Source organism: Protomyctophum bolini (assembly GCF_963924005.1).
Source record: "Protomyctophum bolini genome assembly, chromosome: 20".
Taxonomy (NCBI): domain Eukaryota; kingdom Metazoa; phylum Chordata; class Actinopteri; order Myctophiformes; family Myctophidae; genus Protomyctophum; species Protomyctophum bolini.
The window spans coordinates 16,810,384-16,836,442 of NC_137881.1; the positions used below are offsets into that span (position 1 = coordinate 16,810,384).

Here is a 26,059-nt window from a genome sequence, read left to right on the forward strand (position 1 = left end):
TATGGACCGAGCTAACTGTGCACTAACGAGGGAAAGCTCTTCTGATTACATTTCTATATCATCACGGTGGCTGTGATCTGGGACCCAACAGTGCCTGCAGTGAACCCCCTGGTTTCAGCACTGACCCAACAATGCCTGCAGTGAACCCCCTGGTTTCAGCACTGACCCAACAGTGCCTGCAGTGAACCCCCTGGTTTCAGCACTGACCCAACAGTGCCTGCAGTGAACCCCCTGGTTTCAGCACTGACCCAACAGTGCCTGCAGTGAACCCCCTGGTTTCAGCACTGACCCAACAATGCCTGCAGTGAACCCCCTGGTTTCAGCACTGCTAAAGAGCAACGCTTAGCACAGCGCCGTCTGGGGGGAAAATATTGAGCCCATGCAAAGCAATTTGTATCAACTTGTAAAGTCAGCGTGATGGAGTGCTCCGTGTCCGAGTCATAACTTAAGATATTAGGTTGCACCGTCCTACACTGTACTGCATATACTGCCATATATCTTTATAGGAGGGACTCTCTGGCTCTGCATGCATTATAACCCAGGGCTTCTTGTCATGCAGAGCGCATGAGAAGACGCACCTTTCTGCCCACGTCTCTCTCTCTGTCTGTCTGTCTCTCTCCTTCACTCGCTCTTTCTCTCTCTCTCTACCCTATTCTTAGCTGACCAGATTCCCGAAGGGGTCTCTGTGCCAGGCTCCCTCGTGTTTCCATTCTACAAACATTATTGCTTATTTATCCTACATCTCTTTGCCAAAAATAACCGCCGATCGGCGAGAGTTGTGCACTCATAGATAGATTTCCCCCACCCCCCTCTCTCTCTCACACACACACACACACACACACACACACACACACACACACACACACACACACACACACACACACACACACACACACACACACACACACACACACACACACACACAGTGATGCTAGGGTTCATGTGGTGAAGTTTGACTGACTCCCCCCGCCCCCACCCCTCTCTCTCTCTCTCCGCTGTCTCACTGCTGTGGCGCCGGCTGTTAGCAACCCTATACTGCCCTACAATGCCTCCCGTATCCCGGGGTTACAGTTGCCATGGCAACTATTAGGCAATTTCTCAAGTGTGATTTATCATCCATGCATTCCTCAACGCTTAGAGGTCCCTGTTCTGTTCTGTTCTGAACGCACACTGCGTGCAACTTTTGACACGCAATGCAACTGGTACTGGTCAGTGTTGTTTTAGTCATAGTCTCTTGAATAGTTTTAGTCACCTGGAGTGTCTTAGTGTTAGTCTAGTTTTAGTCGACTAAAAATCATAAGATTTTAGTCGACTGAATCTACAGTCGATTTAGTCGACTAAAATGTATTTCTGGTGGGCCTTGATGCCGTCGTAATGACTGTTTTTACACTTGCTGAAAATAGCCGATCTACAAGCAGAAAAAATAGCACAGACGTGTGTGTCTTGTACGACGCACACGTCTGTGTGTTTATGCCACACTACACTGTTCACCGCTGACTATAGTACTGTAGTAGTCACAAAACTATTGACTGTATTCACATGGCTGCCATTTTGCTATTACAAAATGGCATTTATTATTATATACACCCACCAAAACCACAGAGTGTGATGTAAAATGGCAGCCATGTGAATGAATCTGGCCAATAGTTTAGTTAGTGGAGCTTTGAAACGAGGGAGACCCTGTGTGGTTCTCAAAGTGGGGGTGCAGGGACCCCCCACCCCCCTAGTCTTTGAGGGGGTTCCAGGGGTTCCCCAGCCAAATGTAGCCCTAAATACATCGGTTATTTGAGAATAGCTGATCTGTAAAGCTCACAATACGTTCCAAGTTTGGTACATTTTCATTATTATTTATCTTTTAAACATTTTAACATCTTGTGTGGGGGGGGTCACTGTGGAAGCTATAGCACAGAGAACATGGAACTGAAGAATGCCTTGTTATATATACGATAACACTAATTACAATGGCCCGGGCACTGAGGGATGTGTTCAGGGTATTTCGGGAGGTTGTTGCTAGGCAATACTCTGCCTGTAGTCTGACAAAGTACCTAGGTCTCTGTGTGTGTGTGTGTGTGTGTGTGTGCGTAGTTTGAGCCCACTGGTTTGCAATGCTGGACTATTCTGCACCAAATCAACCGAGAGCGGCATGCTCTAGTGCTACAGATGTTATATAACACACACACACACACACACACACACACACACACACACACACACACACACACACACACACACACACACACACACACACACACACACACACACACACACACACACACACACACACACACACACACACACACACACACACACACACACACACACACACACACACACACACACACACACACACACACACACACGCACACACGCACACACGCACGCACACACTCCACTATACTGTCTAGTCAGTGTAGGTAGATGAGAAAACTTGCACGCACACACACACGCACACACCCCCCTCAGGTGATGTGAGCTAATACGCTGCCTTTCTCTCCCCAGGTCTGTGGATAGCCAGGCGTTCTACCATGCCTGACCCCCCCCCACCCCTCAGCCCCCGCAAAGACCACCACCACCGGCCGCCCCACGCGACAGTGCGCCTCCACCCCTGCAAACTACACAGGACAGCACGACCTCCCTCCCCCTGCCTCCGCCTGCCCGCCGCATCACCACCACCACCATCGCACTCTTTTCATCCTCCTCCTCTCCATAACACCTCCTCCTCGTCTCCCTCCTCGTCCCCGTTTGTCGACCGGGGGGCGACCGCCAACAAGCGTGCGCCGCCTGCCTCAGCGTCGCCGGCCTTCCATTGGCTGACGCTGGTGGTCACATGCTGCCTGCTGTTGTTCCCCTCGCTGGCGGGCGCGGGGGAGACGTGGGGCATGGTGTCGCTGTGCCCGTTCCACTGCGTGTGCCGCAACCTGTCCGAGTCGCTGAGCACGCTGTGCGCCGACAAGGTAAGGGGTGGTCCATATGCAAATAATAGAATATCACAATGTTTTGTTTCAAGCCGTATCACTAGTGATGCACAATATAATCAGGGGTCCATTTGGTTTCATTTTCTGCATTACTTAATTTACAAGAAGTCTATACACAATGTGAGAATAATTGTTATTTTGATCAACTCTTGCCTGTTATCTCTATGGTACCAACGTCAATTATAACAAATAATATTCTACGTTTTGGGTCTAAGGGCTCCATTTTCGTCACCGCTAAACCCCTTATCCCTAGACTTCTGTTTACTATTTTGCTAAACATTTTTGAGTAGTAAAAATGGCCAGTCTACAAGCTCACAACGTGTCAATGTAGATTGGCTAGATGAACTATTCAAAAATGTTTTTCAAAACAGTAAAAGAGTTTAGGGATAACGACGCACCCCTACGACCCATACAGGGCCTGCTGTTTGTGCCGCCTCACGTGGACCGCCGCACCGTGGAGCTGCGCCTGGCCGACAACTACATCACCGAGGTGGGCGGCGTGGACTTCCTCAACATGTCGGGCCTGGTGGACCTGACGCTGTCGCGCAACACCATCCACACCATCCGGCCAATGGCCTTCTCCGACCTGGAGAGCCTGCGCTCCTTGCATCTGGACGGTGAGGGACGCGCGCACGCACGCATGGCGGAGCAAGATGTTATTGCAAAATGACAGCTCACGTCGGACACACGTTTTTTTGGGGCTAGCGGTTAGATTCTCTGGCAGCCATTTTGGCTTGTAGTTTTCCTTTCAGTGAGCAAACGTGCATGGGAAATGGATGCTGAAAAATTATTCCACTCACATTCAAATATCAAGCTAGTATTAAGGGGTCACTTTCCAAATTAATCGAATTTAGGCGACATCATACTACAATGTCACACACACAGAAAGTAGACAGAGCTTGTAGATCGGCTATTTTCGGCACGCAACACTGCCCTGCACGCTAAAGCATAAACCATAAGGTTTAAAGCCGTTTTGTATCTCCTATTTGTTGCTGTAGGTAACCGTTTGACGATATTGGGGCCCAGAGACCTTGCGGGCCTAGTCAATCTACAACACCTGATCATCAACAACAACCAGCTGATCAAAGTGTCCGTGCAGGCCTTCGATGACTTCCTGCTTTCATTGGAGGACCTGGACATGTCCTACAACAACCTGAGAAGGTAAATGTCTTTCATTGGAGGACCTGGACATGTCCTACAACAACCTGAGAAGGTAAATGTCTTTCATTGGAGGACCTGGACATGTCCTACAACAACCTGAGAAGGTAAATGTCTTTCATTGGAGGACCTGGACATGTCCTACAACAACCTGAGAAGGTAAATGTCTTTCATTGGAGGACCTGGACATGTCCTACAACAACCTGAGAAGGTAAATGGACGTACCGTCTGTCCTCTTTTGCTCTGCACCAGTGTCGATTGTCGACTAATACCATCATGAAAAATGTCCGTCAACAAATGTGACTCAAATGTTAGGAAGGGACTAGTGGACAAGAGATCCAGTAGAACTAAAAGACACGAGTCATTTTACACTTGTTTGCATGCTGCAAGCTTGTAGATCTGCTATTCTCAGCAAGAGCAAAATCAGCCATTACGACGGCATCAAGGCCCGCCAAAACACATGTTAGTCAACTAAATCATCTGTACATTTAAGTGGAATAAAATTAGCCGCCTAAAACTAGACTAACACTAAAACATTCCAGGTGACTAAAATGTGACCGAAACTAAAATTAAAACTATTCAAAAGACTACGACTAAAACTAAAATCTAAATTTGGTTTCAAAATAAACACTGCTCTGCACTCTCTTCATTTCTCTTCTCTGTTCTTGTACCTCCTGCCTTCAGGTCAATTTATTTTGGCTACGTACCATATTTTCATTTTTACATTTCTACCTGTTTTGGCTGCAAAGTACAGTCCAGCAGAGAAACAAACTTTCAAAGCAAGCTGAATTATTGATCACACGGGGTAAAAAAAACAAAGCCTGTTGTATGAGGGTCAGCGAATATAGGAAAGCTGCGGAACTTGGCTCAAATTGCAGGAACTTGCTTTGCAGGAATATGACTGCACTCTCGGTCCATTAAAGTGCATTAGGGATATTCCTGTCTATTGTGGTTGAAGTCAAACAAAAAGCACACCTGAACTCCAGCCTTAAAACCAAAATGCCTCACCACCGCTCCATTGTTCCCCTGCCATGTTCGATTGTGTTCTACTGCAGTCGAAACAACAAAGCTGATCCTCTCTCTCTCTCTCTCATCTCTTCTCCATTATTCCAGGCCCCACCACTGTGTTGATGTATTCAGCAGCTTGTGACTGTCAGCTATGATTAAGATGTTTCATTTTGTTTCCCCCTACAGGAGCCCGCTGGCCGATCTCCAACCTCCAACGAGGCTACGAGAAGAAAGTGTAAAGACTTTTAATGAGGCATGCATTAACAAACCGTTGTTTGTCTTTCTCTCTCCCGTTTCAGTTATATCAGTGCGGAGGAGGAGGGCCATTTCCCAATGAGATGTTATTCAAGTTTCATCACTTTGAGGGCTTTGTGGCGTCGCCACAAAGCCCTCTCAATTCGCGATAGAAGCACAACAGGGTAGTAAAACTATTAAGCTAATTGGATAGTGATTACATTATTTATTGGCAGGTTTGAAGCTCCTATGTGTGCGAGCTATTGCCCACCTAGTCATGTTCTAAGGTATAGCATGTGGGGGCAGGAGGGACAATCACAACAAAAGCTCTTCTTTTAAGTCTGACTTATTTGTACGAAGCTTGTCACAGATCAAGCTCGTCTGAAAACGGTGTGGTTTACTCTTAAGGCAACAGAGTCTGGCAGCATTGCTTAAAGCAAGGATCAGCAATGGAAACGCAGCGGGAAGCTGAAATAATGTTAACAATTAGGCCACGGAAGTGAAAGTGGAAGTACTGCCTCCAAATGTACTAATGGTTAGAGGCAAGGGACTTACTGGAAGACCATACTAATGATTCAACTTTACTATGGAGTGAGTAATACAATAGTATGTATGGACAGTTGGACAGTCGTATTGTTGAAGCTGAAGCTGCCTGTGAAAGTACATTTTAGTCGACTAACTCAACTTTACATTTAGTCGACTAAAACTAGACTAACACTAAGACATTCCAGGTAACTAAAGTGCGAATAAAACTAAAGGAAAACTATTCAAGGGACTACTACAACTAAAATCTACATTTGCTATCAAAATCAACACTGAATCAGAGAACCCACTTATAGCAATTATACTCCATTACAGACAAAGAATGGCAAACATCTGTTGTTATATCATCTGCATTCTCACAGCCACTTTGATCTCACAGTAGAAAAAGGGCTCTGATAATTACTCTCATATAATAAAATAAATGCCATCAACAGCGGGGGACGTTCAATGCAATGCAAATGGACAAGTTTGACAGACTATAAAAATGTTTCACAAAGAGCTATCCACATATAGACAATACCGTCGCGACCGTCAGTCGCTTCACCTCCAAATCTTCCCATGCAGTCCATAATGGAATCACAACTGACACACACAAAATAGATAGATCTGTTATTCTTTCCTAACATTTTAGTCTGGTTTTTATTTGTTGACAAAATTGTCAAACTATTTAGTCTTAGTCCTTAGTCCTTAGTTTTCATTTAGTTTTCGTCAGTGAAAAAAAGGTAGTCGCCGAACATTTCTTTGTCATGGTATTAGTGGAGGAAATCAACACTTTGAGAAGAACACAGAGTGACCGTCCGCAGATGGGGAGATGTGACATTCAGAAATAGCCAAGGATTGAGGATCAGGAACATGAGCATCTGCTGTTATCTCCGTCTGCCATTGTTGTCACCGTTAATTAGTCTTGGCTTGGGTGTTTTCCACAGAGTAGTGCAGTATGCTAGGAACATCTGAACATCGCCTATAGACAGATTATACTGCAATAGTCCCATTAATCCTTATGTTCATTTTCTCTGCATTAATCTTTCTCTCCCGATGGGGTAGCGAGATAAGGTAGGTATACGCATCAGCCGTCACTGTGGGAATCGTGTGTGTTCACGGCTGGCAGGCCGTGACAAATCTTTTCTCTGATTTCCTCTCGACGTTACCAGCGTCTTCCCGTCACTCAAAAGCGTCTATGAGGAGACAGAACGTTGCCAGTCTGCTCAGCTCAAATGCCAAAGACCGCAGCTGGAGATATTAGGAATTAAATCACGCAATTAATCTCTTAACATCTCTCTCTCTGTCTTGCTCGCTTTTTCCCCCCTCTCTCTTCATTTCTAGAGCTCCATGGGAGTCCATCTAAGAACACTGCCAGCTTTTGGTTCGGTCCAAAATATGTCAACCCTCGACGGCCCTGATGCATTATACAAGAGAAGCCAAGCCTATTAAAAATCCTACCATTTCTTCTTCTCCTAAATGTGTAGAGTGCCGTGGGAGTCCATCCAGAACATGGCCAGTCTCCACACTCTGAATCTGGACCATAACCTAATAGACCACATAGCGGAGGGGGCCTTCGGAGAGCTCTACAAACTGGCGCGGCTGGACATGACCTCCAACAGGCTACGGACGCTGCCCCCAGATCCCCTCTTCGCCAGGTATGTCTTTAAGCCGTTAATACCCGAGGCCGATTCCACTAATGTCTTCCAAATCCTAAAACAACCTATGTTGCTATCATCAGTGGGGCTCAAACTTTTTCACGTATATTGTATTTGGCCACGGACCCCCATGTCAAGATATTTTTGTTTCAGGGACCGCAGATTCAACCATTCGTGGGCTGGGCTAGCTGTAAAATAAATGGGAATTTTCACAAAGAGCTATAGTATCCACACAAAAACTTGTTTCTCTTTTTCAAAATAATTGTATCTTACTACCTTGGAATGGCTGCAATGTTAAGAGTCAATGTGGAAAAGCAATATTGTTTTCTGTGCAGATGAGAAATGGATAAAAATAAACTATATAACCGTGGCGTGTACATGGAAGAGAACTGTAATGGAAAAGAAATAACTATTATTATTCATATTCTTTTGGCAGTAATGGTTGGCAATAGTTCCACTTTACATTAATGCATAAAAGTGTTTCCCATTTAGCAGCATTTATCTTTTAGTACGCCCAGTACATATAGTACCAGCCGAGGTCTACACTCGCCTTGTTATCCTTTTTCATAATGAAATGGCAGCATTAGTTTTAGTCCCTCCTAACATTTCAACTGGAATGCAACCTTCCACTGCAAGGAGCATAGTTATTCTTCTATCGGGACACCAATAGCTGGTACTGTGGGGGAGCTTTACAAAAGCACTTACAATTACCCACCTGTGCTTATTCTCTCCACACACAGCCATGGGGATCAGCAAGATGGCAGGGTCAAAGCCATCTTGGTTTCTTTACATTTACGTTTTTTCCCCTTTCTATGTATTCAAGACCCCCTGCTCTCTAGCATAGCATTAGTATGAAACATAGATTTTGAAGTACCTCACAGTATTGGTTCAACATGGGTTAATGACGTGCCGTAAAATAATACGTGACTCCAGTGAACCACCCTAAGTAATTTTGAAGTAGCATTTTGAGATGTATCCTGAGCTATAGCCATTTGATGTCTATGCAAGCTAAAACGGCTATCTCATAAATAGCCCTTTTATGAACTGGCAGATTCAGTGCATTTTCTACAGCTTGTCTTGGGCTGCTTTTTGTACAGTAGGCGCATAAATTGCCTGCGAGGAGAAAGCATTGCTTATGAAATAAGTTGTTGCCGAGTATGGTTTTCCTTAACGTCGTCATGTTATTCATTTTTTATTTCGCCGCGGCCCGAGGCGAGCGCATGCTTATGACAGCAATCTTGTTGAAATGAGCTGCTGGCCTCATTTTTAGCAGCTTTCTATGGACTGTTTAGACAATTATCCGTCAGATTTTTTAAGCTGCAAGCTGTTTACAGACCTATTGATGCCAAGTCATCAACATATTATGACTATATATTCTTTTTTATCCTTTCCTTTCCGTCACGCAAGATGAAAAGCTGCAAACACTTAACGTCATTTATAAGTGCTGAGAAACATCAATTAGGCGTCAATTAAAAAAAAACTATTTTCTTCATCAGACTACAGCATTATTCTGGAATTATCTTTCAGTTGCTTATCAATGGCACGGCTATATGCATTTTTTAATTGCACTTAAACACAATATAACATCATCAAGTGGGATAATTGGCCCCCAATCTTCTCCCTCGTCTACAGCAAAGCTCACAACCTGTTTGCGCTGCAACACGTTTTCAGCTTTCATATTTGCTTATTATGACATGATCGGAGTATCGTCGCTATACTCGCTAATAGCTATATTTCGGCGTTCGCAATTTAACGCCATACTTCATCATAATCATACAAGAACAGTGCAGTGTTGAGTTTGACAGCACATTTTGATTCTAGTTTTAGTCATAGTCTCTTGAATAGTTTTCATTTAGTTTTGGTCACATTCTATAGTCACCTGGAATGTCTTAGTGTCAGTCTAGTTTTAGTCGACAAAATTTCATAGACGAAATCTACAGCTGATTTAGTTGACTAAAATGTATTTCGGCAGGCCTTGATGCCTTCGATATGACTGATGTTACGCTTGCTGTAAAGTAAACCATCGATATACAATCTCTTGTCCCTTCCTAACATTTTAGTCTAGTTATTATTTGTTGATGTGTGTGTCTTTATTTGTAGTCTTAGTTTTAGTCATCAGCTTAGTTTCCATTTAGTCAGCGATAAAAAAAGGTAGTCGGACATTTTGTCGTCGCAGCGTCAGCCAAACCAAATGGACATGCATCAAAGTGCCTCCTTCTTCTCCTGCCGCTGTCACCAGGTCCCAGACTGGCGCCATAAGCCCCACCCCCTACAACACCATCATCAGCCTCAACTTCGGGGGGAACCCGCTGCACTGCAACTGTGAGCTGCTGTGGCTACGGCGGCTAGTCCGCGGAGACGACATGGAGACCTGCGCCACGCCCTCGCACCTGGCAGCCAGGTAAACACCAACGCCACGCCATTAAAGCCTATAATAGAGGTGCTCTGATCAGGTTTTGTTGGGGACCGATCCCGATCACCGATTGTTTTTCTCACAACCGACCCGATACCGATCTTGTGCCGCGTATAAGGGGAGAATTATATTATTATGTCAAAACCCACGTCAAATCGATCGGAGCACCACTACTCGACGCCAAATCTGAGTCGAGAAAAAAGAGCCGATCTTACAAGCAGCACACAACACATTGTCACATTGATCATTGGCTTTAAGCGAAACGTTCATATCCTAGTGACCTATAGTAGAAACGTTCATTTCCTAGTGACCTATAGTAGAAACGTTCATATCCTAGTGACCTATAGTAGAAACGTTCATTTCCTAGTGACCTATAGTAGAAACGTTCATATCCTAGTGACCTATAGTAGTCCACTGAATCAGCTTAGCCATTACTGAAAGCTCTTCCACGAACACTAGGAAAACAGCAAAACCAGACGGACCATTTTCTCCTCCGCTCCGAGTTCAACTCTCCCCATCCATTTCACTGCAATGCGGTCTCATTCGCCGAGGGCTTTGCGCGGCGGGCTGTGACTGTGCGGAATATCTTGCATTGTGCAAAAGGTCATGACAGCATTCTCTATCATCGAGTCAAGTTCTTGTGAGTTTCCTGTACGTGGGCAGGGCAGAAGAAGTGAGGCCATCTCCAGAGTATTACTTGTGCATTGTACATGATGTCTTGACGAGTGTCTCTGCACAGTATAGGAGCTGTCAAGTTCAGGATGCCATTAAATATATACGCCTGTATGTGTCCACACCAATGTGCCTCAAACTAATTATAGTAGGTTTCATTCATACTCTAGTGATGCGGCTATTTCCTAATAGCGATTACTCTATCGATGATGTTTTCCCGTTCTCTTATTGCAGGTACTTCTGGTCCATACCCGAGGAGGAGTTCACGTGCGAGCCGCCCCTCATCACGCGACACACCCACAAGCTGTGGGTGCTGGAGGGCCAGCGCGCCACGCTCAAGTGCCGCGCCATCGGCGACCCCGAGCCGGTGGTGCACTGGGTGTCGCCGGACGACCGCATCGTGGCCAACTCGTCGCGGACCGGCTCCTTCGCCAACGGCACCCTGGACCTGCTGGTGACCGTGGCGCGGGACGACGGCACCTACACGTGCATCGCCATCAACGCGGCGGGCGAGGCCACCGCCAGCGTGGACCTGAAGATCATCCCGCTGCCTCACCGCGGTGGCGGCGGAGGAGGAGGTGGAAATGCCGCCGGCGGGAACACCGCCAAGACGAACGCCACCAACGGGATATTACGGAGCGAGCCCCCCGGCTCGTCGGACATCACCACCGCCGGGAAAAACGGAGGGATTAACAACAACGGATTAACGAAAGAGGGCGGGGCGGGCGGCGGCGAGGAGGGGGGCGGCGAGGACGGGAGGGAGACGGACGGCGGGCGCGCCGAGGAGGGAGACGAGGAGGAGGACGAGAGGAGGGTGGGCGTGCAGGGGATTACGTCCACCTCGGCACAGGTGCGGTGGGATCTAGGGCGCTCGGCCGGAGGCTACATGGTCTGGATGTATCAGATACAGTACAACTGCACCGCCGACGAGACGCTCATCTACAGGTGAGTTCTACATGCTTCGTATTTGTTGTTATTCAAAGCATGTGGTGCTGTAGTCATTTAACACGTCGTACGGTACCCCCCTCTGTTCTATTCATTCATCTCTTAAACTCGCACAGCGTTGCTGACGGCGTCTCGTCTCCCAGCAGGGGCTATACTACTACTTCTTTGTTCCATCTATACGCCACGTCTCTTTGCCAACCTACTGTACAAAGCTCACTACGGTCGTCTCGTGACACTTGGCTGTGAGCGTGTAGATCCACCACTTTGAGCTATAATGTTCGTCTATTATGGCATGCCGAGACTTAGGATGCTATAGGGTTGTTGTTAGGTATAGCTACAGTATATACAAATATCCATTACATGCAGAAGATTATCTAATATCTACCATGCATTAAGGTCATAATTATGTCCAAGAGCGACGATCTCTTTTTCCAGACAAGGTTTAAATTGTTATATGGCACTAATATGAGGTCAGGTCTCCGTTTTTGGTCATGCTGAGCAACTGAGAGCCTTAGACTATAACCTTTCCAATAGGAGACGAGTGAAAAACCAGCGGGCATGCACGATCAAATCTCTGGTGGACATGCAGCCCTCCAACACTTCATCTAAGCTGATGTTGTGCCACGACGGTTAGGCAAAGTAGTTATGCATCAGGCTTCTTGGCTGCCTATTGAGGGTATGCGTGTGACATCATCATTCATCATATTTGGAATGCCTACTGAGTGCTAAAACAAATACTTTCTGGCCTTGACAGCTCATGCATCCAAACAGAAAAGTCCTATTTTATTGATGTCTATAAAATGAGGAAAACTTGACAGAACACTCGCTCACTGTAGAACAAAATGCAGTAAAAACTTCTATAGACTGAGACTTAGGGGGAAAAAAATCCTATTATTTTATCATGCTCATAAAGCGCTCTGTGCTCAAAGTGCAATTAAACAGCAAACGTTTCGGTCCTATAAGACCTTCGTCAGTGCTATATGTGTCTATAAATTGATCACATTTATTCTGGAAAACGTTGCATAGTAGCAGTTGCTATGGGCAAGAGTTGGGTGTCCTGCAGAGAAAAGCCCATGTCAAAGTCCCTAACGTTTAAAGATCAGCATAAGTGACAGGCTGTCACTTACAATCTGGCAACCATTTTGTGACAGCAAGGGTTGCTTGCGTCAGCCGCAACACCAGGCGTCTCGATTTGTAACAAAAACCATGAAATATGTATCAGCGTGGCACTTTGGCTCAGTAACTGTTAACCTTGTACTGCACATGGCCGGATGGATAGCTGGGAGGAGGGGGAGAGAGAGAGAGAGAGAGAGAGAGAGAGAGAGAGACATTAAAGGATGGAGGGAGGGTGGTAATTAAACATTTATCTGGAGCCGTGCATGACACCGCAGCTCAACAGTTGGGTGTAGCTACTAGTGCATATGCATGAGAGGGAATGAGCTGGTGGAGGCAGAACAGCAGGTGGGGTTTGGGGGGAAGGGGGGAGAACGAGTCTGTTGGAATGTGTGGCCAAGAGGCTCAAACAATGTAGAAAAGGCATCAAATCCCAGCCTGCTGATGGCGCAAGCTAGCGCTTATCGCCTTACTGTCGATGTGATTTGTGTTCACGTTGTGACTCCTCGCCAGCCCTTTAACCCATTTAGGTCTGAGGACGATTCTACTAAATCATGACAGTTTTCTGAAAAATTTTTTCTGTGTCAGTGGTTCTCAATCTATTTCATGACAAGGACCCCCAGAAATGTATTACATGCATTTGGCCTCCGACCTCCATCTCAAAATATGTTGTTCCAGGGACCCCCCAGAAGCAAAGGTTTGAGTTTAAAAACGTTCGATCTGAAAGAATATTCAAAGACTTGCGGCACATTTTCACGATTTCTCAAAAATAGCAGACCTACAAGCTCGTAGCGCAGCACTAGATCTGCGTTCCCGCCCAAAATGGGTTAAGCCTCCAGTATAAGTCACGTCACACCACATTCAATATGAAACCTGCATCCCGCGGTCTTACATGGATGGACACGTTTACTCTAGACAGGAGGCATTATAAAAATGTTGATGCAGATGAGAGGTTTAACGGGTCAATGTGGTGACGCTTGCTGCCATATCCTATTAACCGCGCCGACATGTTAACTTGACATTTAAGGGAGTAATATGATGTGAAGGCATGTTTACCGAAGCCCTGTTCCCCCCCTTGGGAAATCAGAAACAAATTGTCTGAAGCTTATCACCGAGAGAGAATATTATGGATGGCTATGGAGCTTACATATCATTGGGAGATAATATGAATGGGCCCGCTGCCAAGGAGTGGATGACGGATGGCTGAAATTAAGAGAGACAAATTGATGAACCGAACGATGGACGGTGCGCAGGAACTGATGGAAAATGAAAGGAAGGAAGGAGGGAGGACTACTCCTCTCAAAAGTAAATAACATATATATATAATAGATTTTATATATATATATATATATAATATATATATATAGATTTCAGCACATTTGCATTTTTAGCAGGGCATATATTGACACCGGCAGACATTACTAATACGTGATGAATCATTCATTGCTACTAGTCTACCGTTGACTGCTTAAGTCCTTTTTGTGCAGTGGGCACATCGGTGCTTTCTATTATGCATCGTAGTGGTGGAGAGTAACTAAGTATTTGTACTTTACTTGAGTATTTACAATTTACAATACTTTTATTTCTACTCCACTGTACATCTCAGAGGCAAATATTGTACTTTTACCCCACTACATGTAGTCGCTATAGTTACTTTGTAGATTTTGATTATTGTCAAAAAAGCGATGCGAAACATTGTGAGCTTGCCAGACCTGCTATTTTCAAAAGATGTTTAAACATTTGAAAACTTGAATATATGATATTCTGCATAATGAGTACTTTCTGCTTTTGTTACGTAAAGTACATTTTGATACTAAGGCTTTTACACTTTTACTCAAGAAGATGTTAAATTCCGTGCTTTTACTTGTAACAGTATTTCTATAGCCTATATTGCTTTTACTCAAGTAAAACATTTGAGTACTTTTTTCCACCATGGTATACGGGGCTGGTACTTCTGTTCAGAACTACCGGGGGACGTGATGTGGTCACGGCTTGGTGATGCGAACACAGACACTGCGTTTGAATATATAGTGGTGCTGAATATAATATGTCTAACTTGTATTCTCAGCTTCTTGCATTAAAAAAATAATTAAAAAAATAATTAGCAGGAGCAAGCTATAGTCTAGCTGAGAGGCGTTGCACACCACCTAAAAACAAGGGGATGGGGTCAAATTTAAGAGAGGACGTGACACAGTCTCTTAACACAGCGTGAGTCAGGCTTTTAGTAGCCTGCGACAACGTTTCGATCTTGATATATCTTCGTCAGGTGTGTGCATACTGACCTGACGAAGATCTATCAAGACTGAAACGTTGTCGCTTGTTCAATAAAGTCATTCTTTACCTAAAGAATGGTGTGCGGGCCCTTATACCTCCTTCCATGATGGCCTTATTGGCCCTGCACCCTCTGTCACGGGCCGTGTAAATAGGGATGCTCCATCTTGTTATGAAGTCACACTTAATACGCTCAGGATTTTCAGTGCATACACACACACACACAGACGATGGAAGCGGAGGAGGAGGGCATCTGGGATTGAAGGGCGGACGGATAGAGAGATAGAGAGATAGAATGACATGCAGGATAAGGGAAGGCAGAGAGACGAGACCGTAGAGATTCACACACACGTCTAGAGGGACAGAACGACCGATGCATGGAGGGAAGACAAACTGTGAGGCTTAATTGTCACGATGGCGGAGTCAGAGATGAGAGAGAAGGGGAGGGGGTGGGGGGGGCAGATCTGAAAGAATGAGGAGACCATTGGGGAGGGGAGAGGGAGGAGAGACATTTAAGGAGAGAGAGAGAGAGAGAGAGAGAGAGAGAGAGAGAGAGAGAGAGAGAGAACTGCAGAGTGAGAGACACCCGAGTAGAGGCACAGAGGGAGGAAATATGAGAGAAGGAGTAAAGGAACATAACCAGTCTCAAAGGACGGATAATGGCGTGTGTGCGTGTATCAGTGTGTGTGTGTGTGTGTGTGTGTGCGTGTGCGTGTATCAGTGTGTGCGTGTATCAGTGTGTGTGTGTGTGTGTGTGTGTGTGCGCGTGTGCGTGTATCAGTGTGTGCAGGTCTTTCATTTGCAAAAGATAAACAAAAAAAGTTAAACGAACCACACTGCAGTGCGACTGGGGGTCGAGAGAAGGAAAAAAGGAACACATGAATTAGGGGGGGTCTCAAAGGAGAGATTAGACAGGATGATGGCTTTGCGTATAGGCAAAGAACTGAGAAAAAAAGGATGCTAGCCACATTAGAGGGAAAGCAGAGAGGAGAGGAGGAGAGGAGATGAGGAGTCTGTCGGGAGAGGCTCTGCGGAAAAGGGAGGGAGGCGAGAGTGGTCTCGGTGGACAGATAGAGAGAAAATGGAAGAGGGGGCCGATTGAAAGGCAGAATACCACAACACCGAGCCAGGGATCTCCACTGTATAGGACTCTGTGATGTTATCATCACGCAGGCTAATCCCAACCACAACATTATATCTGAGGGAGAGAGAGAGAGATGGAGAGAGAGGGAGAGAGAGAGAGAGAGAGAGAGAGAGAGAGAGAGAGAGGCAAGGACAGAGGAAATTGAGAGGGCAGCCGGCGGGGAATGGGGAGATATGGTTACGAGATAGTAGAGAAATTTCTACCCATTATTTCGGTTTTATGTTTTTCGATTTCGTTATTGCTTTTCTCCCCACTGCTGTTATCTGTATACCTCGGCGAGAAGAGAAGAAAAACCCTAGAGATATTTTATCATCAGACCTCCCCAAAAAAATAAAATAGTAATAATATTAATAAATAAAAACTGCCGTATAGCGACGTATGGCGTCTGCGCTAATTGCCAGGTGTGTGTGTGTGTGGTGGAAAAAGTACTCACATTATTTTACTTAAGTAAAAGTATCAATACTGCAATGTAGAAATACTGGAATTCAAAATGTACTCGAGTAAAAGTACAAAAGTATTGACATCAAAATGTACCAAAGGTAAACATACTCATTGTATGTTTACTGTCCCATTTCAAGACTGGAAATGTATAAAAAAAAAATCTGCTATTTTGAAATGGCTCATTTGAAAGTATGGGCCAAAACATGGTACTCATACACTACATACAGTACTTAGGTAAACATACTTATAGTGTGTGTGTGTGTTGTGTGTGTGTGCGTGGGGGGGGGGGTAGGGTCCGTGGCCTGCTGAGTGATGCACAACACCCCCCCCCCCCCCTCCCCCCTCGGTAATGTCCCAGGAGGTCTGACACCCTGTGGGCAAAGTCCCTCCTAATCGCATCGCTATGATTAGATCACCAAGCAAATCTGATTGAGGTGGAAGGAGGAGGGAATGAGACTGTGATGGAATACCAGCCCCCGCTTCCCCCCCCCCCCCCCCTCCCCCCTGCAGACCAGTGGTGGAGGAAGTGCTCTCATTGTTCGGTGGCGCGGCAGTGGCTCAGCGGTAGAGTGGCCGGATGGGAATGTGAGGTTCCCAGTCCGATCCCAGTTCGATCCCAGTTTGATCCCGGCATCCCCAAGACTTAGTGTCCTTCTTAAGAGGAGATTATTACGGCTCTAGCAGTGATTCTCAACCCGTTTCATTTCAAGGACCCCCAGTTTGACATGCATTAGGCTATACGGACCCCCATTTAATGGCATTTTCTGTCTCTGAGACCCGGATTTATATTGTAAAATCAATGTTAATTTAACTCTGAGAGTGTACAAATGGAACCAAATGGACCCGTTAGGGGTCCATTTGGTTCCATTTGTACACTCTCAGGTGGTGGCTTGCATGCATGCATGGTTTCCTCCGCCATCGGTGTGTGAATGTGTGTGTGAATGTGTGTGAAGGGGTGAATGTAATGCACAATCTATGTAAAGCGGCTTGGATAAAGGCGCTATATAAATGCGCCATTTACAATTTACCATTGTTTGTTTTACTTAAGTAAAAGTATCAATATTCTGTGTAAGAAATTGTTACAAGTGAGAGTACGTTATTCAAAATGTACTTGAATAAATGTTTCAATGGAATGGAAGAGTATAGGATAAAAAAAGAGCTTAAACCATTGGCTTTTACTGAAAATGTGTTTCATTTTCCCTAATTTAGTTAATTCCCTAACTAAAAAAAAAATCGAGAAGATAATGAATATTAGCATGAAATTAATTTCCAGTAATAGCCAAATATTTAAGCTCTCGGATATGTTTTGCATGGTTGCATGGTTCCAGAGCTTTCTGCATTGCTTTACTGTAGCGGTTCCCAAAGTGGGGTCCAGGGACTCCTAGGGATCTTTGAGGGAGTTCCAAGGGGTCCCCAGCTAAATGATAGTTTGGAACAAAATGTACCCTTATGTGTCTGTACTCTGTACCTCTGAGAGTCTACAGAAATGCCATTAAGGGGTCCGTAAACGAATGCAATGTCAAACTGGGTCCTTGAAATTAAACGGGTTGAGAATCTCTGCTAGAGCCGTACAAAATCTTCTCTTATGGAGGTCCCTGGCATATCTCTTCAAATGGGGGTCCGCGGGCTAATGAGTGTCAATTTGGGGGTCCTTGACATGTAAAAGTTTGGGAACCACTGCTTTACTGAATGGCAGGCATGGTTCATGTTCCTTTTGTTACAGGGAACAGTCCAATAACTACACCCAGCTGCTATCATGCGGTCGTTATGGATCACTGATGCAGCTTGGAGGATTATCATGCAGATTGTACATTGTAGAGCAGAGTGTTCTGCTTAAGCACCAAATATTCAAGGCATGTTGGGTACAGCGCTTCACAGTTTGGGAGTTTTCTCTACAGGCTATACTCCACTCTCACAAGTGGAGTATAGAGCTTGTGAGGATAAGAAAAGACAGGGAAAGAATCACTCCGTGCTCCAGAAATAATGAGCCTGAACAAGGGTAGGAACTTGGAAGGAGCATGGGGCATGAGCCAGACATGAAGCAAGCTGGGAAGCCATCGGCCAAAACATAAAATGAGGGGAATGTGGATAACACAGTGGTTTTCAACCAGTGGTCCGGGGACCACCAGTGGTCCTTGAGGAGTTTCCAGGTGGTCCCCCAGTTAAATGATGGAAAGTTGGTATATACCAAATAGACACTTAAGAGATCTTTAACTCTTGAGAGTGTAAAATGAAACCAAATGTTGGTTTCATTTTACACTCTGTTAAAATTATTGTCAAAATAATGAGGAGTGGACCTGGTGAGACGTAGGAGGGGCCCGGACAGGAGTCAACCCACAGAGCCTAAGTTATACTTTAGTTATTGAAAAATAGCATATCTACAAGCTCATAGCATGACTACAGTATGTGCTATAGTTCCAAACATTGCTCCTGTGGCTGGAACTATCCCATTGAGATAGAATGAGCACTTCCGCATTCCATTGTTACAATGGGAGTCAACGCTAGCGTCGACCACTCTCTTACTATATTACCCTAGGCCCAGTTTGGCTAAGTATAGAGCTGACATCAGACAGACGTGTTGATAATACTGCGTCCCCTGGGCGAGGGAGAGGCTTGGAAATGGAGGCTGCATCACAGACGGGAGCAAAATGACAGGAGGGGGGAAGAGAGCGAGGGGCGTGGAAGGGACGGAAAGAACAAAGGACGACTAGAGAGGCAGGAATCGATGGAGGAAATAAGGAGGGAGGCCATGGATACATGCATGCAGGCAGTATAGTAGCAAACTAAGGAGGGAGGGAGATAGAGCCAATGAGGCAGGAAAGGGGGGCTGTTGCTCTCTTGCTCTCTGGGGGAGATGTAATGAGGCCTTAAACGACATTGTCAACAGGCTGTTGTCAACCTTCATCAGAGAGATGAAAGGGAGGGGGAGGGGGGGGGCATTAAGCAACATGTCTGTCATGTACAGAGAGAGAGAGAGAGAGAGAGAGAGAGAGAGAGAGAGAGAGAGAGAGAGAGGAAGCTGCTTTGATGCTGCAGTCTGCTGTAGTACACACAAGACAAGACACAGAGAGGCAGAGTGAGAAAATATAAATAATGAGAAGGAGAGGCCACGCTAAGGAGAAGAGGACAGTTTAAGTTTCAATAATACAGGGAACGGGGGGTATTTGTTTCCCATGTACTTCTCTGTATATATTATTTATTAGTTATTATTACAATGTTTTCTTATTGCTGACAAGAAATATTTTGTGGCAACATTGTCTTGAACACCCATGCCTACAGTATATGCTATACAGCCAACTGAATGGAACATTTGGAGAGGTGGTGGTGGAGGGACTTGATAAACAGATGGGTAAACAAGGCCAACAGATGAAACACAACACACACACACACACACACACACACACACACACACACACACACACACACACACACAGAGTGATATACGGAGCAGGCAGACGGTGCGGTGCGCTACGTCGCCAGACGGGTGGAGGAGGAGGAGGGAGGACGTGATTGCCTTGTTCCTCCCTCCTTGCTTCTCTCTCTGTCTGTCCCTCTGTCCCGTGTTGTTTTCGTCGGCTAAAACGATGACGAAAAATGTCCGTTGACTATACCTTCTTTCCAGAGAGAGAGAGAGAGAGAGAGAGAGAGAGAGAGAGGGTGGGTGGGTGGTTGGCTGGCTGGGTGAAGGCATTTTATACTCCTATATTCCTCTCTCCAATTATCTTTATCTCTCCATCTCTCTCTCTCTGTATCTCTCTCTGGTAAATAATTACCCGTCCGTGTCGTTGTGGCCTTGAACAAAGCATTCCCCTTGCCTCCTCCACGACTGCATCTGCATCTCTGTGTGTGTGTGTGTTCGTGCGTGCGTGCGTGCATGTGAGAGTGTCTGACTTTGTCTGTGCAGGGCTGAACCATAATTAGAAGGCACAAGGACGGCCAACACACACACGCACGCGCGGCTTGTACGGTAGGTTAGGATTTAGGAAGTGCTCTGGCTGTCTCTTCAAATGCTGGGTATACCGAGATTAGAGCTTCTCTCACACGCACACACTGTGTGCACACACACAGGCATTTGAATACTATGAAATATGCATGGTTGTGCATACGCTGTTTGCATTTCATTCCGCATTCCCAAGCATACAGTGACTGTGTCACGCACAAGGAGGGCCTAACGAGCAGTCGCAGCTGATGTCAATCGTGTTTGCACATAATTTATGTATACGGGAGGGACGCAGAGTGACACCACCGCATACATTACATCCATCTATAACCATACTGTATATACAGTACAATAGGCAAACACGCTTCCAACACACAATTAATAGGGAGTCACCCTGAATGCATGTATGAATGCGTACAAGTCGGGCCATGTATATTTTAGTGATTTTTGGAGAGTAGAGTGGTGATGGAGCGATGGAGGAGAGGAGAGGAGAGGAGAGGAGAGGAGAGGAGAGGAGAGGAGAGGAGAGGAGAGGAGAGGAGAGGAGAGGAGAGGAGAGGAGAGGAGAGTGACAGAAGTGGAACAGAGTGTCTGGAGGGAGTGAAGACAGGAGGACAGGATAGATAAGGGAAGAGGACAGTCTCAGAAATGATTAAAAATGTACTTGAGTGAAAGTGCAAAAGTGTTGGTATCGAAATGTACTTAAAAGTAAAAGTACTCTCATGCTGAATGTCCAAGTTTTCAAATGTATAAAATGTCTTGGAAATAGCCGATCTACAAGTTCACAATGCATCGCATTGTCTCGTTGCTTGTAAAACATTCAAATAAATGTAGTGTAGCAAAAAAAGTACAATATTTGACTAGTATAAGTCACTAGTATAAGTATTGGAAATGGGAAATGCCTCGTTAAAGTAAAGTAAAGCACAAATAGCTCAGAATTGTTACAGTATGTATAAAAATGCACTTATAGCTACGCTTTCCACCACTGTGGAAGAGGAGACAAGGGGAGAGGAGACAAGGGTAGAGGGGACAAGGGGAGAGGGGATGGGAAGGAGAGACCAGCAGAGCACAGCGACCTTGGCTGCTAAATCGTGGTTACACTGAGCAGTTATGTACCTGGCTAATAGACACACCGCTATATATATATATATATATGACCAGAGCACAGAGAGAGAGAGAGAGAGAGAGAGACAGAGATCAGAGCAGAGCAGAGGATCAAGGGATGGAGAGATAATTAACAGTAACCGAGATGACAGAGGGACATTCATTTCATAAAGGGAGGATGGAACTTGGAAGGAAGAGAGAGAGAGAGAGAGAGAGAGAGAGAGAGAGAGAGAGAGACATAGACGGGTCAGACAGACACAGAGGGATAGAGAGAAATGCTGAAAGGAAGGATGAAGCGAAGGATATACTATTCAATAGAAGGATTAGCGAAATGACTAAAGGCCTTACGTAGGTTGTGTGCGTGTGTGTGCGTGATGTGTCATTGAGTAGCCTGGCTATGTTATTAAGACAGTCCTTGCCATATTCAGTGTCCTATTTTATCACAATGCATATTGCAAAACATGTAGACACACACACACACGCGCGCGCACACACACACGCACAGAGGCTTGGCATCAATGCTTCACATATTGAGCGTGGGCCGACAAGAACGGATTGGATTTATTGTCCTCAATTATGTGGCTGACTTGACTGAGTCAGCCACATTTTCTTTCTCTCTCTCTCTCTCTCTCTCTCTCTCTCTCTGTCTCTCTCTCAGACTTTAGCATGCCTGTCGAGGCCAGTCCAGCAAATTAAGTGAATCGGCAGAGGAGAGGCAGTGAGATGAGGAAAAGATGAGAGGAAACTCACAAATCGTAATAGTAAAGAGACAAGGGTAGAGCGGGGGAGATAAGGACAAGGGAAGTTCAAACTATAAATATCCATGTTTTTTTTGGGGGCGGGGGTTTTTGCGAGGTGTGTATATATGAGTCCATGATCGCCACATCTATCAATTATATACTATGAACACATAAAAAGGACCCGGGAGAAACCAAACGGCCGTCATATTTTCTCTAAAGGTCCTTTTTACTGGGCCCCATATAATGTGACCCATCCCCTTTGATTGGGAAACACACTTTGGGCTGGACTTATATGCCGGGCGCCGGGCTTTTGCCCGGCAGCGCGTCATGTATATTTCATTTGGCTGAGACAGGACGTAAAAGATGGGGGGCATTTCATATCGCGCTGACACAGCTAATGTTCCCCATGCTTTCCCCTCAGGCTTTTGGTATATATAAGCTGCCTCTCCGAGCCAAACGTCTACTGCTGCAGTCCTTAGTTCATTAGGTACGGGCTTTAAACACTCCGCTTTGATTTGAATTTCTAAATAGCTCCACTCACTCCATTACATATATAAACTACTTAGATTAGAAAACAACTTAATAGCTCCAACGTTGCCGAGGAACTGGCCTAGCAATGCCCAGGCGATAATGGTGTGGTTGTTATGTCATGTGTTTATGAGGTGACAGTACTTCATTAGAGCCCTTGGTGTGGTTGTTATGTCATGTGTTTATGAGGTGACAGTACTCCATTAGAGCCCTTGGTGTGGTTGTTATGTCATGTGTTTATGAGGTGACAGTACTTCATTAGAGCCCAAGTATTGACCTAGCTGGTTCACATGGTATTGACCTAGCTGGTTCACATGGTATTGACCTAGCTGGTTCACATGGTATTGACCTAGCTGGTTCACATGGTATTGACTTAGCTGGTTCACATGGTTCAGTGCTCTAGGCTGGGTCTTTTCAACAGCTTACGCGCTCAACGGGATCAGCGCTAGCATGCTGAAAGAAGTCCTCTCTGCATTGAGTTGTATTCAGACAGCTGATGGTGCAAACAGCCATGAGATTAGTATATCTGAAGAGACTAGCCCTGAGAGTCTCAAGGCAACCTAGCTGCCTCTTCAATACCTTTTAGCTTTCAATACATGGATCTATACTGTGCAGCTAAAGAATGTGCAGACATACAGTATATGTACGTGTTGTCAAAGTGTTCTTGAGGCAGATATGTAAAAGACCTTGGCTGCTACACACACACACACACACACACACACACACACACACACACACACACACAAAGGGGCCTACACAAAGAGTTCTCTCTTCAGTCTTCGTAATTTCTTCAGCCCTGTATCAATAGCCTCGTTTTATTTCCTCTCTCTCTCTCTCTCTCTCTCTCTCTCTTCAATTTGCCCTTGTGATTTCATCATATGACCTTCATTTCTTACCTCCTCCTGACAATCTTCCTGTCTTTGTATCCTTGGCTTGCAACTACAGTTCCAATGTATTCTGACCTTGTGCTTTATTTTGCATATCATTAAATAAAGATTTGGACGGGGGGAAAAAAATGGAGAGAAAATGTTTGAAGCAGGCATTTAATTCAAGTCATGTTTCGCAAGGTCACCTGCCATTTTATATAGCGTGAATTTCCATCCGCTAGTAGATTTCAATGCTGTCAACAAAGCAATGATGCCAGAGCATTCACGTTGCTTGTAAATCCTCTCCAGTAGACCGTGCTATAGCAGGTGAGCATGGCGTGTGAGCGATTTGCAACAACACAGTAAAAGTCCGAAACGTGAATTTAACTGTTGAAGAAGTGTACAAATGCAGCGCAAAACAGTGAATTGAGCGATATCTACCGTTTCTTCCCATCTCTTGATCTAATTAAACAAACACCCACATTTTGACTTGTAAAACTGTGACGAGACAATACAGATGATTCCAGTGTTGTTTTTGTTTTTTCACTGACAAAAACTAAATGAAAACTAAGCTGACAACTGACAATTTCGTCAAACAAGACTAGACTAAAAACTAGACTAGTGGACAAGAGACCCAGTATAAGTCATTTTAGAATTAGTTGCATGCTGCAAATAGACGATCTACAAGCCCTTGGGCTTGTAGATGTAAAAACAGTCATCACGACGGCATCAAGCCCCGCCAAAATACATTTCAGTCGACCAAATCAACCGCAGATTTAGTTCAAAAATCTCACGACATTTAGTCGACTAAAACATTCCAGGTGACTAAAACGTGACTGAAACAACTAAACGAAAGCAACTGAAGAGACTATACGACTCAAAACTAAAAATCTAAATGTGCTGCCAAAAACTGGCCGATCCTGATCCTCTCCCTCTTTCCTCTTCCCTCTCCCCCTGACAGGATCCTGCCGTCCAGCAGCGACCGCTTCGTGCTGAAGAACCTCGTCTCGGGCGTGGACTACCACCTGTGCGTGCTGGCCATCCTGGACGACCTCGCCACCTCGCTGGCCGCCACCGAGGTGCTGGGCTGCGCCGCCTTCGCCACGCGCGACGTGTACCCGGCGTGCCGCTCGCTGCAGGCCCACTTCCTGGGCGGCACGCTCACCATCCTGGTGGGGGGCGTGGTGGTGGTGACGCTGCTGGTGTTCACCGTGGCGCTCATGGTGCGCCACCGCGCCTGCACCCACCACCACCACGACATGTGCCACGACGTCGCTCTTAACGAGACCGGGGGCGGGGTGTGCTGCCAGGGGGGAGGAGGAGGAGGGGGCGGAGACAAAGGCAGTGGCGGTTCCGGGGGGGGAGCGGGGGACGTGATGATGGTGGTCTTACCCAACGGCCTGGACTCCGTGAGGGGAGGAGGGGGGAAGAAGGAGGCGGCCGAATGCGCCTCCTCCTCCTCCGCCTCCGCTCTGCCCCCCAAGCTCCCGCCCAAGCCGCGGGCGCCCAAGCTCAACCTGGAGCACTTCCTGTCGGCCGGGGGCGTGCTCTCCTCCGCCGCCGCCACGGTTGGCGGGGGCACCGTGGGGGAGATGGCGCTGGTGGTGCGCCAGAGGAAGCTGGAGAAGGCGTGCGCCGCGTACACGCCCGACTCCGACCGGGCGCCGCTCTACTACTCGCCCTCCTCCTCGCCTCCCCCGCCGTCGGCCACCCTCCCCCGTCAGCCACGCCCCTCCTCCAGGAACGAGCGCCGCGCCCCGCCGCGGGGGACGCCCCGGCTGGAGCGCGAGCTGACCAACCGCGCCAGCTTCTCCCTGGCCGTGCCGCTCCGGGACTCCGACCTCACCGACTGGCGGATCACCAGGGGCGGTAGAGGCATGGGCGGCGACCATTGGAACTCGTCGCAGGCCTATCAGAGGCCCTCGCCTCCGCATAGCCCCGCCTCCTCCTCCAGGAAGCGGCGGCGCCACTCTCTGGACATGGGCTCGTCCTCCGTGGCGCTGCAGGGGGCGTACGACGGCGCCCCGTCGGCCACCACCACCACCACCCTGGTGGCCAAGCGCTACGGCGCCGTGAGCTACGCCAAGCGCCTCAGCGTCATCTGGACGCGGCGGAGCCAGTCGCTGCACGGCATGCTGGTCCAGTGCGCCGCCATGGCCAGCGACGACGAGGGCAGCGTGGGCGAGCTGGGAGGAGGAGGAGGGGCCTCGGGGGTCAGGTTTCCCCTCCAGAGGGGCTACATGCACGCCTACAACACCAACTCCAACGCCAACAACGCCACCGCCAGAGAGAGCATGGCCGGAGAGCTGGAGGAGAGTGTGGTCTAA

The 26,059-nt window shown here is 46.6% G+C and overlaps 2 protein-coding genes across 2 annotated transcripts in view; one reads left to right on the forward strand and one right to left on the reverse strand.

Annotated features, from left to right (window-relative positions):
- Positions 1 to 26,059, reverse strand: part of LOC308334920 (pyruvate carboxylase, mitochondrial-like) — a 378,126-nt gene that overhangs the window by 152,327 nt on the left and 199,740 nt on the right. The window lies entirely within an intron of this gene.
- Positions 2,526 to 26,059, forward strand: LOC308335832 (leucine-rich repeat and fibronectin type-III domain-containing protein 2; the record flags this gene model as incomplete). Its single annotated transcript, XM_080793050.1, has 7 exons — positions 2,526 to 2,954; positions 3,391 to 3,592; positions 3,974 to 4,136; positions 7,385 to 7,555; positions 9,795 to 9,956; positions 10,875 to 11,585; positions 24,694 to 26,059. 7 exons carry the CDS (start codon positions 2,526 to 2,528, stop codon positions 26,057 to 26,059), a joined length of 3,204 nt encoding a protein of 1,067 aa, XP_080649176.1.